General features: G+C 42.7%; 1 protein-coding gene across 2 annotated transcripts in view; it reads right to left on the bottom strand.

The window, feature by feature from the left end:
- UBN2 (ubinuclein 2) overlaps positions 1 to 12,597 on the bottom strand; it is a 57,560-nt gene extending 44,963 nt beyond the window's left edge. The window contains exons 1-3 of one of the 2 annotated variants that reach the window (XM_087765273.1): positions 12,036 to 12,597; positions 7,313 to 7,405; positions 1,199 to 1,300 (exon numbers count right to left, since the gene is read on the bottom strand). In XM_087765273.1, the coding sequence (XP_087621399.1) occupies positions 1,199 to 1,300; positions 7,313 to 7,405; positions 12,036 to 12,509 (669 nt within the window). In that variant the 5' untranslated portion in view covers positions 12,510 to 12,597. The remainder of the gene's footprint in view (positions 1 to 1,198; positions 1,301 to 7,312; positions 7,406 to 12,035) is intronic. The other variant, XM_087765274.1, reaches the window with a different exon arrangement.
- Between the last annotated feature and the right edge of the window lie 2,690 nt (positions 12,598 to 15,287).

Raw genomic sequence — 15,287 nt, 5'->3', positions numbered from 1 at the left:
AAAAATTAACACCACACACAGATGAGCTCAGCCTGCTATCCACCGTGGTTAACAGCTCAGCTTCTTTTGCTGAAGAAGGTATCAGTTCTTCAGCATGCCTTGTGTGCAACTCACACAGTTCATAAGGCAACATTCATTGCAACGTCTATATGCTAGAAGACTCACAGCTCTGTTCACAGAAGCTCTTTACAAAGTTTTATAATTTCCCAGATCTACTACCACGTTCAAATGGAGGCTTGACATAATGTATGCTAAGCAATGTGCTTCACTTCTGTGCTTTTCTTATTCTTTTCTTACGACTCCTTTTCATCATCTTTTCTCTCCCACTCAGACTTTTAGCTCCCTCCTGTTCAGAGCAGCAGATCATTGCTGCTTTGTCCAGTGTCACTCAGCAGTGGAGGAAACTGAAGGCTGGCTAAAGTGTCAGGTGTTTTTTGTTGGGTTTTTTTTTGTTCGTTTTTACTTGACTAAACAGTACACCTACTTCTTCCTGACATCTAATAAAGGAGAATTATAGGAGGTTTCCAAACTTTTATATCATTCACTCCCTCTTCCAAACTTCTTCCTCATTTTCATAATTTCATATATCACCCCTAAGATATCTTCAAATGCCCTCTTATAAACCTCCTGATATCCCTGATGTTGCCTGCACCTAACTAATACCTTTTTCTTTTACATCAAGATGTGTTTTCATTTCTGTAAACTATTCAGACGAAATAAGCTGCAATATCCTGCTGTTTAACCAAGCTGTTTTATCTCAAACTTTTCAGACATATTCAGTGAATGTTTAGAATAACCATCCTATTCTTATTGGTTTTTAAGAGCAGAATAGCTTCCTGAGCTAATGCAGGAAATCTAACACCAGTAATCTATTAATAATCCAGATAGCTAGTACAAGAAACTAAACAGAGCCAGTGTAATTTCAGTCCACAGTAAATGAAGGGCACAAATAAAAATAAATTTAATTTCTAAAGCTGGAAAATTATGTGATATAGCAATACCCTTCTTAATTCTTGCAGTGCATAATATTTTAATAAGACTACAAATACAATCATTTGTTGGATTCCCAAAGTAGCATGCCCTTGGGATCCATACCAGTTATACATGGGCACAAAATATTTTCCCTTACCTTTCTTCTTTATCAAAAAAATAAAGCATTGTCTTATTTCTTCTTGCTGCTTTGATGAGGCCTACTTACCGCTTCAGAATTATCAATGAAAGGGTCTGTTTCATCATAACCATAACCTATATCAATTAGATCCTGCAGGCGATCCTTCCGATGTTTGTGGGGCTTTCCACCCTGAAAACAAAGCAAGAGTTTTATCATTTGGGAAATGGGGAAGCAAAGTACTAAAGTCTACAAAACATAAGGCAGTGGAGGGATGGTCATTTAGGGAATTGGCAGTTTTGCTTCCTTGGATGCTTCCTTGAAGATGGTCTAGATGACTAATAAAAACTTATATACAGGAACGAGTTCTGGCAAACATGCTTTACTACAGGCTCACCAGAATCATCCCTGAAAGGTATTCACCAGCCACCTGGTTTCTGCATGACCAAGATCTCCCTAACATTTCCTCTTTAGAGATGTTTCACTGTCCTATGTCTTTAAAACAGTGATAGGACTTACTGATAGAAGGCCTGGGATAATTTAGAAAGTGTTAAGTTTTTCAGTATGTTAAGAGTCCCTACGAAGGAAAATACTGATAGCCTAGCATTCAGTAAAGTGTTTCCCCACACAAGATGGATTGCTTCTCTACAGAAAAGCAAAGCCTAAGTCAAAACAGAAAAATATTGATCTGGTACTTGCAGATACGGTGTCTATAAGTTTTCAAGATGTTACAGCATTCATATGACCTAACTGAAGAAAAACATATTAAGATAAAATCCTTTGAAATGCAAGAGCTGTCACCTCAATCAATAGGACTGGACATGAAATGGTTACTTGAGTAACTTAAAGCCAGAAGCTGCATCACAGACTGCGGGCTCACTTACCTCCAGAAGAGAGTAAACTTCATTTTAACCTATAAGTACTTTTCTCATATGAAAGTTTTATTGTTAAATCAAGTCAAATAAAAACTCACACCCAGCTCAAACATTCAGGGAATCTAAACGTAGTTATACAAATGGGAATCTGCTTAGTATACAAGGCCTAAGTTTTCTGACTCCCATATATTGTCAAAATTGTCAACATAAAAGTCTTCAAAGATAAAATTCTCCAAAAGGCACCACCTTCACTAAAAGGGTAACCAGTGTTCTTCCATGAATTCAAGACGACTTGCTCCTGAAACTTCTCTGCCTGTACTCTACAGTTCTAAGCATGTTTAGCATAAGTACGAGTCTTTTCAGTTGTGACATCCAAATATCACAACCCACTTGTTACTATGAGTATGCAGACACTGTTCAAAAGAGGTTCCATCCTTGCTCTTTTATGAGAAGCGTAAGCATCTGAACACCTCCATTTTAACATTTTGCAAGAATTCAAGTTTGTGAATTTATTTAACTTATTCAACTATTTATTTAACTTATTAACTATTTATTTAACTTATTCAAGTAAAGCATGTGCTCTTGCAAGAAAACAGAAATCTCTCAAGTATAATTAAATAACAAATGCAATAGCCCTAAGAAAAAAAAACTCAAAAGTGAATTCCGGTTTTAATTCAGGTTTCCAAGCTATATTCAAAGCCTCAGGTTTCCAAGCTAAGTATTCCTAATTTTTCCTATCAGTCCTATCATCCCTTACAGTCACTCATCTTGTAAACCACCTAAATGACTGCATATTCCCAAAACACGCAGTACTTTTTTTTTCCTTTTTAAAAAAAGTTTGGATGAGAGAAGAAAAAAAAAATCGTAGAAAAATAAAGGTAGCACTTAAGAATTCTGTTAAAACTCCAGTGCAAAAGCTTTTGTAATTCTCATGATTCTGACTGAGGTACCAGCAAGCTGTCTGAAGAATGCTACATAAACTATACTTTACCTCTACTGATCTCACTGATGTGTAATGCAATCCGTCTCTGTGCCACATCTCTTGCTAAGCCCAAGTAACCATCAACATCCTTGTTTGCAAGTCCTAAATTCTTTTGCAGCAATGGCTATTCTATGATTCTATGATTTCAGTGCATGGGTATTAAAAAAATTTTAAAATTCTCAATACATTCTGACTGCCTGTTATTCATAAAAACCATAGTGCAGATATGGAACAAAGTTAATAAAAAAGAAGTCTCAGCCAAATGGATAAAAGCAAGATTAAAATAGTAACCTGTATTCCAACATATGAAAATATCTGAACCATTGTATGTATAGTTAGAGAATTTCTTTCAGGCCTGGTTCTGCCCAGTTACGTTTAAGGAAGTGTGTTTAGAGTCCATATGATCAAGATGTTAAGGATGCAAGACCACAGCAGAAGAACTGAAGGGATTATCTGCATCGGTGTTTACTACGCAGCAGTTCAGGGAAGTTTTACCACTGAAGCTTTTCACCTTTCCCAAGAGTTCCTCCAGCCTTTTTGTCTCAGAACATAAGCAGTCATGATACTAGAGCAAATTAAGATGTCTAGTTCCAGAGGCTATACTCATGCAAGTATTCAGAAAACTCAAATATGAGTTCAACAAATTAACTGTGGCATGTAACTTAACCTTTGCCAAACAGGACTAGAAGGTGGCCAATACAATGCCGATTTTTGAAGAATCTTCCAAGGGCCACAGCAGAGTCTGTGAACCAGTAAACCCAATCTCTGTATTGGGCAAATTAATAGACGTTACAAAGAACAGAACCATTAGGCACAAGAATATACATTCCAGAGCAGGAAAGAATTTTGGTAGAAGGAAGCAGTACTTTAAATGCTTCGAGAAAGGTCCAAAGATCTTTAAAGACAAGAACATATCACGGGATAAGAAGGAAGGTCCACTCAAATTAATGTCTGGCTTAAGGCTACAAAAGAAAGGGTAGGAATAAATATTTAATTTTGGCAAAGAGAGTAATCAGTTAAATCACTAAGGAATATGTATTCATTCATCTTTAGAAGCAACAGAGAGGGCTAACAGCTGGGGGGGGGGGAGATGACAGAAATTACTGAGGATAGTAAATAAAAAAAGACAACTGAAGAATCACTGAAAGACCTCACAGCTGCTCGAAACTTAGTATGATAAATCATCAATTGAATTCAGTATCAATAAAAGCAAGGTAATCCATACAAAGGAAATACAACCCAAATAAGAAAAAAATACAGTGTGCTCCCAATTTGTTATGCTGCTCAGGAAACACTGGAGTTGTTACACACAGTTCTATGACATTTGCTCAACAATCAAGAGTGGTCAAAAAAGAACAGAATTGGGACTTACGGGAGAAAAAAAAAAGAAACAGAGAACAAAAGCAGAAGTCATCATTATATCACTGATAAACCAGGGCATCCTACCATTAATATACTTTCATTTAAAAAAAGAAATTGGAACAAAAAAAGGGAACAGTAAGCCAACAAGGATGTTTAAAGGTAAAAAACACTGCTTCTGTACAATAACAGAATGTGAAGATGCTTCAGCTGCGGAACGAAAGGACTGAATTTAAATGATAGCATCAGAATCACATGCAGCATGCTGAAGAACAGGAAATATTTCACTGTTTCTTATACTACAGAAACTATGGAGCACCAAGTGAACTCATCAGGTTTAAACACAAAGCATGTTTTCATACGTCATAATCATCATGGTACTCAGTGCTATAGAACACAACGTGAAATTCAGTGAATGCAAAACGATCTGGGAAATTTATGGCAGAAAGCTATACGAAGGGTAGTTAAACACGTAGCCTTTGGCTTTGGGAGAAATTAAGCCACAGATTGCTAGACAGGCACAGTGAAGTAATATCAATGCACAATTACTCTGTTACACTTTCAAGTATGAGGTTCCACTCATGTCAGACGACTATGCTACCATCCATTAGATGGACCTTTGTTTTGATCCAATAAAAATTCTTATATTATGTACAGTATCGTCTGAGATTCAATATCATGTTTTTACAACAGTGTTTGACTTTGTCTAGAGAATAACAGTAATCAAAAGAATGAAAATGGGAACCATTCAGAACAGATTTTTATGCTGGTGTTTAAAAAGTGCAGAAATTTCAAAGAAGTTCTGAATAATCAAGTAAACAAATGGTATATTAACTTTATGCATCTTCTTTTACAAAAATATATATATATTCATAGGCTTTTTCTTAGTATCTGCAAGATACATCCAATACTGTAGTGATTTGCTTATGAGTACAGGAATTTATCTGAAAATAAGTAAGAAGTCTTCAAGGAAGACTGTTCTTCACGCATCAATTTTTTCAGAAGTACTGCTACACATGCTAGGATTAAAAAGGTTGTTTGACTCCATTTTTAAAATGGATATAGGTAAGTAATACCTAATTAGTTTAAGGAGGATATAGTACTTGCTGCAAATCTGAAAAAACCTATATTTCTTTCTCATGCAACCAATAATTACTTTTACACTAAAGCACTGTTCAAGAGAAGAGAACAGGTATCTACGTCATGGGATCCCCGTTCAAATTTAAGCTAAGGAGTGAACATCTCACCACAAGAATCAGAAAATGGCTGGATGTTGTCAGAACATGATCAATTGCACTGGGTCAGTGTCCAGAGATGCAATTCCTCTAAGCATGGATGCTAAGTAGAGACTGATGGTTCTCGTGTTGGAAGAGAGAAAGGACACGGAGTATCTAACACAAGAATATTAATCCCTTGCCACTCGCCATGCCTAGTGGCCCTAACCTAATAAGTTATTCTTTATATAGAAAACATTCCCCTTCCCGGAATTTTGTAGAGCCGAGGGACATAAGGTATGGCAGGAATGAGAGAAAGGCAAGAAATCAGAAGGGCAAATAGTAATCAAGACACAAGTGCACCATGAATTTAAACTGTTGTAAAAGAATAGCTTCTGTTACCTACTGCTTTCTAATAGTTAAAAGTATCTATTTGCCCCTTTTTACGATTAATGAGCATTGAACTCAAGTTTTCATAAGTCTAATAACACCATGTTTTGTCCACAAATGTACATGTTTAGCTTTGATGTATGCATAAATGTATATGTAAAATTAGATCGCTTCCACTACCACTCCCTCCTACATATATTGCTTTACATGCTCTACACTGACTTTCATCTGCTGTAGTTAAGCAACTTGTTTCAGGACATTATAAAATCCTTAACTTGTATTATGGAAATGAGTTTTCTAGAAAAGTACAGTGGAAACATTTTTCTCTCACATTCAAAAAACAATTTATCATTCAAATGAAAAGCAAACAGTATTCTGGAACTGCCTTCTCAATTCACTGGGTATACTGGGTTCCGTCAATCCCTCCAAAAAACGAAGACTATTCTTTTCAGTTTAAGGGTTTCTTTTGTTATGTGTCACAGCTAACATGCCCTGAAATAGTAATTACTTCTACAAAACGTATAGACTGGGTACTCAGAGAAATCTGCCTTTGCCAGAAAGAAAAATCCAAATAAATCAGACAAGAAAGATTTTAATATGTATATTAATGTCAAGAGATACAAATGACTGTTCTTGTTTCCCTTCTTTATTATTGAGGTGCTCTATTAGCAATCCAGAATATCAACATGCCTAAGCGTGATGATGAGTTTTGATTGCCAGCTTAGAATTAATCACCCAACCCTACCCATATGAATTCTTAAAGACCTGTTTGGGTGTGGTTTTAGTTAACATTTTCTGATTTCTACCCTCATTTATTAGTGAAAGCCTCTTTATGTTACTACCTAGTGTTGTTCAAGTCATTCATGCTGCACCTTCAGGTGCAGAGTATCTTTAGGCAGCTGACAGCTACAAGATAAACTCATCAAGCAATGACTTATTATTCACCAATAACTTCCTATGGAAGCATTCCAAACTAGTCAGAAATTCATCAAGATTCATCAGTATTTAGCCCAAACAGAAGAGCTGTTCAATAGTGCACAACAGCATTACATAAAAATTTTCTCCAGCACAGTATTTATCATGAATATTGACCTGCATCTATTACTCAGTTGTTTTTATATAGGAAGCTTTTCCAAGAATAGCTTCACAAGCTATAACATCCTATAGACAAATCTATTTAGCAGACTTGCCTAATAAGCTTGTAGCAGCTTCAAGCTGCTTAAATGAAATATAATGAGACAGTCAGCTCCGAAACATACAGAAGTCATTTGACACTACATTAGCAACCCTATTCAGGAAAAAACCCTTATGTTAACATCTCTACAGCATCATAAGTTATCACTATTAAATATTTGTATATTTTAATACAGGTACAGTAACTCACATATTTTGCCTCGAACTTCTTGGCTAGCATTTCTACTTCATGCCGCTCACGTTGTTCATCATTAAACGGATCTTCCGAGTGAACCGATTTCTTCTGAAAAACACAGAAGTTAATATTTTCATTCCATAAGAAACATACAGAATGCATCTAATAAAAACCTAATAAATGTCAATAAACAATGCTGATGACTAAGCAGTCAGAATTTATACTAAGAGAGTCCAAATACTTACTTTATTCTCTAAAAATTAGTTTGACCCATTCAGTTATCATTCAGTTACTTTTCTTCTAATGAGAACACAAACAGAAAAGTTAAGACTCAGATTTATATTTTCCCAAGCATTCCACTACAACCTCAAGTGAAAGTATAAGCATAAGAGAGAACTATGGCAATTTGAGGTTCAAAGAGAAAGAACTCTCTGTAAATACAGCTCCTTTTCACTTCTGCTTCCACTGGTGCCTCTCATTGGCACTGTGATCCTTCTAGCTACAACACACAAGATGTACCTGGTACGCTAATCAGCAGGGAGGCAGCCACAAGACTAAAAAGCTCAGTAAGTTACAACCATAAGTAATGTAACTCCTTTAACTCTTGTAGCGTTATTTTTCTCTTCAGGTAGTTTCAGTAATCATAGCACGAATTCTACAAGATTGCCACTACGGCAGCCAAAAGGACAACAGAGATTTAATATTCCAGCTGTACAAGTAAGTAGGAAGTACCCCCCCCCCCCTTTTTTTTTGAGAAAGAGGTTTTCACTGACACAATTCCTGTCAATGAACAGTAATCAAGGGTATACATAGTGCTTTTTTTTTTTTTGAAATAAGGTATGGCAGAAAAGCAGGGGTACCTTCTTCAAGTTAAGAGTTCACATAGAATACAGTAATTATTGGAAAGGGGGGGAAGGTACTAGGATGCTAAAATATGGTGGAATGGAGTTCCATTTTATGGAACTTTATGGATGGCAACTAACTTTACTGCACACGGACCACTCATCAATGAATAAACGAAGATTTATGGTAGACTAAGACAGAACAAAAAGCAACGCTAAGTTCAGAAAAGCAAGATCCTTCCTCCACAGTATGAAAAGCCAATATATTGACTAAACATGACCAAATAACAACAAACTAGCTCAACAGTATCAAGACCAATGTAATGAGGAAGGTAAGCTGAGCAAAACTGCAAACGCCACATAATTATCTTACATTTTCTAAACTGAGTACTTAGAGAAAAAATTAATAGAGGTTATAGTTAATCCTGAAACATAAGTTTAAGTTACACATATATTTCCTGCAGGCATAAATATAAAATACTGCTCAATTCACGCAACACCGTTTTCTCTGCTTTTAGCTGGGAAAACCTATTCCACGTCGTCTTCTAGGCAAACGTATTTTTTTAAATTGTGAAATGAGACAAGGTTGAAGCCAGAGGTCAGGCAAAATTTAGTACTTAAGTGTTAACTTGCTTCTCTCCACCAAACTCTCAAAGCTGGAGCTGACTATCACTTTGATTAGTTAAGCACTATTGGAATCTCAAATTCAAGCAAATTTTAGTTTTGACAGTTTCTGAGGGCTCTGATGGATGGCTCTCAGACTTTCCAGTAACTTTAGACATTACTAGTTCAGCATCTTTACAGCCCGCTTGACAGAAGCCGACTTGGGCTTCTGGCTCACCTGCTTTGAGCTAAGTTTTATGCACCACGCTTCAATGGCACCAACAGAAAAGGGAGAGCACTTTCACTTCTGCCAGTTTAAGAGGCAAATAAACTCTTCAACCACACTAATTTACTACTCACATCCAAAAACTTTACATAATTAATTCCTACAAAAAGATGAACTCTACCAACAGCCCTATCAAAGGATGGTATCTTTATCAAGGCAAAAAGCAGGACAGGGACAGTATGAGTTTCTAACAAACATTTCCACTAGCTTCTGATTCAGGCTAGAAACCCAAATTTGGAATTAAAAAAAAAAATAGAAGTTGCACTCATCCTGTCAAATAAGTTTTGGGATTGTCTACTGTTTAATTAAGAGACCTATTAAAGCAAGGTTTGAAGTTATTCCTGTGCACCAGTCCTTGCCTTCCCAGAACAGCCTGCCTCTGGAGAACCTTTCTTGGCTGCTCCAGTTCCAAGCAACACTACAAGATAGAAAGACAAGCTCCTAATTTTGTGATGTTGAACTTTAATGGCAATAGTTATAAGGAAGTTGAGCAATTTGTTGTAAAAGATAAGGAGTCAACAATACCTTTCAGAAAACCCAATCAATCTTCACCCTACAAGAACAGTTTGCGTAGCTAAGTTTATATGAACGGTTCATTTTAAACTGAATCATTACTAAAACAACAACCAATTTAGAAACCTAAAACTCCACTTAAAACCACAGCATTAACTGCTGACTAGTTACTACCTCCTTGGAAAGAGCAAATCTCAGATTCTGCAGAGAAGTGGTAGAGGCCAGGCATTTCTTGGTCAAGCTTCATTTTAACAAGGTAGTTTTCTCAGCTGCATTAACTGGTATAAATCACCACAGCTATTCTACTCCACAAGCAAGATCAGTTTTCCATTCACAATTTTTTTTCTATTTAGGACTTTGAACAGGTTACATAATTTGTTGGTCTGAGGGTAAAAAGACAGATGTCTGTCATCCTAAGCCTCCTGCATTGTGGAGAGCAAATTCTCCTCTTGTATTCGCTTTAACTATGAAGGAACCAGTATGCAGTAATATTATTGCTGGATAAAATGTGTTTCCCCTCTCTTTCCATGCTGATTAATACAAGATTTTAAGTCCTCCCTACCATGTCAGAGTAGCTTTTCCAGCTTCTACCATATAACAAGAAGTTACTGACAGGCCAAGTACACATCAGTTTTTAAACGAGAATAAAAGTGCAGAATCACTTTTAAAAAGATGACAATTTATAACACTGTTTTACGTAATCAGCTGATTGTTCCACACAGTGCAGCAACAGAGAAGCCACTATGATCCATTCATTTCAATTTGGACTGTACAGAGAGCTGAAAAACTTCCACAATTTCTTATAAAGCATTTCAGTCACTATTTCTACCTTGAAAGCAGTCTCTGATCCCAATTACACCACAAATCCCCTAAATCAATGCTGCCCCCCAGAAGATACAAAATTTGCATCAGAACTACATAGTCATTTTTCCCTGATTATGTAATTAACATATTACCAACCTACAGAAAAAGGCAGTTACAGAACTGGGAACTGCCAAGGGGCAAAGTCAACCTCCACATACTGAATCACTTCTAAACACGAACACAATTTTCACCTTCATAAAGGAACTGCTCAGAAAGATGGCACTTCACAGAGCAGCAGACGACTGCGACAACAACTCAGAGGAGTCATAACTGGCACTTTTGCCCACAATAGCTGTAGGACAGGATGAGCAGAAGGAACCTTTTAACTTGCATCAGAAGATCTCAGAGGGATTAAAGTCAGAGTCATTTGATTTTTCTGCCTTCCACATTTGAAAACAATCCAGTTCTACATCCCTCCTACTATACAATGAAAAAGCGAGCAGGCTGCTAAGTATAGTTACGGCATCATCATGAGCTAGAAACACTTTGGTTCATAAAACAGAGGTTTTAATCGTTCTTGAGTTTGTGCTGGATGTAAAAATCCAATGGCGATATCAGTACTGGTATCTGAGGTTTGCTTTTATCACCAGAGCTATCACCACCTTCTCAGTAGCAGTTATTTCCTTACCCTCTGCCCTTTCCAAGATGATGTAAACTTTCTCTAAAATTGTTTGTATACCAGAATTAAGAGGAGCCACAACTATTTAAATCAAGTGCAACTTCACCGGTATCCTCAACTCACTAAGAATGAGTGGCTTAAGTGTGACCAGCTTAAGGGCACGCTCCTCTCCTCCTTACTTGAACACTGGGTCCAGTTGACTGGCTAATGCTGCTTGCTTCTTAAAGTTGTCTGCACAAGCTTTTCTCCTTTAAACTCAAAAGTAGTTCGAGTACCACATATTTTCTGGTTGGGAGGAACAGGAAAAAGGAAAGTACTTTTTTTCTTGAATGAAGTTCATAACAGTCACAGGTGAGGTTATAGTTTCAACATTAACTCTCATTCATCCCTGCCCCCCCAACACTGCAGAAACTCATCTCCAAGTCTGCTAATGCTCACTTGACTGCTTCTCAGAGCTTGCAGCAGAGCCAGGCTAATAACTCTTCATTAACCTGCACACAGCCTACAAACAATCCGGAAAACAGACCGGCACGGGAACAGTTTCGTTCAGCTGCCGGAAAGAGCTCCCAGGCAGGGAGGATGCACCACCACCGCTCCCGGGGCGGGCAAGGCGCGGGGGGCAGAGCTGGGGCAAGCGGGGCACAGGACACCGGCGCTCCCCCGCCCCTGCTCGCAGCAAACGCCGGCAGCTCCCGGAAAAGCCACCCGGGAGCCCTCGGCCAGCTCAGGGGCGACAAGCGCGAAGCCTCCCCTGCCCCCCACGGGCACAGGCGCACCCTCAGCCCCAGCAGGAGCCCGCAGCGACGGCGAGGCCGCCGGACTGCCCCTCCAGGGCGCCGCCCCGCCGGGCCGGGACCACCCCCGAGCAGGACGGGGCGACCGATAACGCTACCGGCAAGGCCGGGGAGGCGGGCGCCTGCCCGCCGGGCCCTGGGCGGGGAGGAGGAAGCGCGGCGGGGCCCGGCCCGGCGGGAGGGGAGAGGAGGGGAGGGGGAAGGGGAGGTCCCGTACCCGCGAGTCCCCGCACAGCAGCAGCTCCGGGTAGCTGAACTCCACGCAGCCCTCCTCGGTGGGGTCCTTCAGCACCACCTCCAGGCGGACCGTCTGGCGGAGCGGGAGCGCCTCCTGCGGCGGCGGCGGCTCCTGCCGGCTGCTCTGGCGCGGCGGCGGCGGCGGTAGCTGCGGCGGCGGCGGCAGCGGCGGCGGCTCGGGCCGGGGGGGCTCCCGCTGCGGCGGCTGCTGCTCGGGCCGGCCGGTCTCGCGGGGCAGCTCCGGGCGGGCGGCGCTCTCGCGGGGCGGCGGCGGCTCCGGCCGGGAGAGCTCGTGCGGCGGCTCCGGCGGCGCCAACAGCGGCGCCTCGCGGCCCGCCGCCGCCGGCGGCTCCGGCTCGCGGCCCCCCGGCTCCCGCTCCAGCGCCGGGCTCTCGCCCTCGCGGCGCCTCACGGGTGACAGGCTAATGAACGGCACCCGGCGCGGCTCCGCCATCCTCCTCCTCCGCCGCCCCCCCCACCCCCCGCCCGCCCGCCCCCCGTTCGCCGGCCCCCGCCTCCCGCGCCCGGTGACACCGCTCTCCGCGCTCCCTCCCACCGGCTCCTCCTCCTCCCTCTCCCCTCCCCCCTCCGCCGCCCGGTCGGAGCTGCCCCCTACGTTCTCCTCGCCGCCTCCGCCCCCGCCATCTTGGCGCCCCCCCACATAAATAGAAGCAGGCCCGCAGGCCGCGCAGGCGCACCGCCGAGATGGACGCCGGCGCGCCGCCCCGCGTCGCTGTTGTTATTGCTCGGCTTCCCCCCGACGTCAGCGCGGCCGCCGGCGCCTACACGCCGCCGCCGCCGGCGTCCGCCCCCAGTTGCCTTGGCGATGTGCACGCCGCCCGCCGCCGGCGCCTTAAAGGGCCCGCGGCCCGCCGGGCCGCTCGCCACCCTCCCGGCCGCCCCGGGGCGCCCCCGCCCGCCGGCAGAGCGTCGCGGGGTAATGGCGGCCGCGCCGCCGCCTCCCCTCCCCTCCCCCTCCGCCTCGCGGCTTCCCCGGGGCGGCCGTTGGCGCCAGGGGAGCGGCCGGGGCGGGGATCCCCCCCTCCCCTGAGGCGCGGGGCGGGAGGAAGGGGCAGCCCCGGCCCGGGCCGCTCGGCGCTGCTGGCGGGGCGGCGGGAGCCCTCGGCGGGACGGGAGCTGCCCCCGCCGCCGGCAGCGGGCGCTTGGCGGGGCCGTGCAATGCGCGTCCTCTCGGGGGAGCGCGGGATGGCTGCCGGGCCCGCGGGCCTGCTTAGAGGAAGGCGCTCTGAGGCCTCTTGAGTTCAGCAGCTGTGGGTCGGTCACCAGAAAAAAGCACCCCTGAATCCTAAGCACGACCGAGAGTTCAGTTGCGGGGCAGACCGGCTGTTTCCAGGCTGCAAGGGCGACGGTATGAACGCGTCTTGTCTCAGCGGCATCCGCGCGCACCGTCGAAGCGCTGCCGGATCGGCTGAGGAGATGAGGGTTTGACAACATTGCTCCGTAAGGGGTTGAGCCCCAGCCTGCTCCTACAGAAGAGCGGGCGCTGCTCTGGTAGCCAGGCTGTCCTCTGAGGGAAGGTAGCTTGTTCTGCGGCCATGCCTGGGCGGTAGGGTACCAGTTCTGGTTGTGGATTGGTGAGGAAGAGTTGTCCTCCAGACAGGGGACAACGCAAGGAAGGCAGGGTATGAGCAGCAGCGAGACTTCCTTCATGAGCGAGAGCTGCCTGCAAACAGCGCAAGTGTTTCAGTCTCACCACCTACACTGACAGACTGGTGGCTGGTAGTTCCAGATGGAGGTGTGCCACCGAGGCACTGCTAAGTTTCAGGAAGCTATGAACATCTTCATGTGCATTGTATTCCCCAGCTTCATTGGAGCAGAGAGAAAGGCGGTGTCATTTTTTGCTCTTTTGTAGCCTCAGAAATACTAGGTAGGAGGGGTTTTGTTCTCTTTTTAAAAAGGTACTCATGTTATGCAAAGCAAACAATTTACATATCTATATCATTTTGGATAATTATAGCAGACCATTCTGTGCAGCACATTACTCCACTTTCCAAACTGCATTCATCAGATTGCTTGATGTTTTCCTCTCATTGCGTGTGAAGTCTTTTGACTTGACTGATTACTTTCATCTAGACTCCAGAGAAGATCTGTGGCACTAGAACGGTGTTACTGAAAGTTATGATTTCACTAACAGGGAATGGATGACATTCCAGAATACTGCTTACAGCAGGAAGTCAGTGGAATGACTGACCTGATCTGAGAAACGTAGGCTGTCTCCTTTTGAAGGGTGAAAGTCTTTGTTGAGCTTTATAGTCAAAGGGACTTGTTTTATCTTAAAACCATGCATGTTCTAGTATGACTAGCAAGCTCAAATATAAACGTATTTGTAAAAACTTACTTTCAGTGTTATAATGAAATTATTTGGAAATCCCACTTGTTCTCCTGGTGAGAATTGCACAGAGCTCTCTGATGATGTGCATAATAGGCAATGTATTTCTGGATTCACACTGAGTGAGTATCGCTAAGCTCCAGACCTGCAGATCCTACCAGGAAAATTCTAGTTCTCATCAAAGTTTCTAGGTAGTCTATGTCATTAAACCTTGTGATGGTAGAAAGGGGGCTTTCCTCAACAAAAGAGCAATTTATTGCTCAGCAAACAAAAGTCTTATGTGCATGGGCTCTTCTGCAGCTCTGCTGAATGCTTGTTTTCAATTACCAGATGGGAGACTAGACATTGAAATAATAACAGGAACACAACAATTTATGTTCGCAGGTAATACTTGGACATATCCTTGGAAAGGGATGAAGATGTGCGTTTTAAGTATCCAACCTAAAACTCAGTTCTGTCTTTCAGTCCCCTAAGATATGTATTCTGAAGTAATGAATGTAGGACAGGTACCCCACAAGAAAATGAGTTTTGCAAGTATCTGAATTCAGTACTTTGAATTATCTTGGTTGTAGTGTAGATACACCTGGAAGCAAATCCCAGTCAGATTTTTAACATGCTTTTTAAGAAGGAAAAAAATAAGCTGGATAGGAATAACTCATCTGACCCATGATAGGGTTACAGAGAAAAACAGAAGTAGTTCTTGGAAATAGTTCCAGGTAGCCATTTGTTCTAAGTTATGAGATTGCAGACTTTGATAGTAGAAGCAGCCTTTCACATCTAAGGTTTTCGTAGATACTTACTGGTTTGTTTATATACCCCCCCTTCCTCTTGCTCTTCTGGGAGTTTAATTAGACAAATAAACCCTCATATTTATATGTTATT

Source organism: Nipponia nippon, unplaced genomic scaffold (genome assembly GCF_047370975.1).
Source record: "Nipponia nippon isolate SJK-2023a ecotype South Korea unplaced genomic scaffold, ASM4737097v1 scaffold_3, whole genome shotgun sequence".
Classification (NCBI taxonomy): domain Eukaryota; kingdom Metazoa; phylum Chordata; class Aves; order Pelecaniformes; family Threskiornithidae; genus Nipponia; species Nipponia nippon.
Note: the sequence above shows the minus strand (reverse complement) of the source record. Positions and strands in the feature narration are given on the sequence as shown.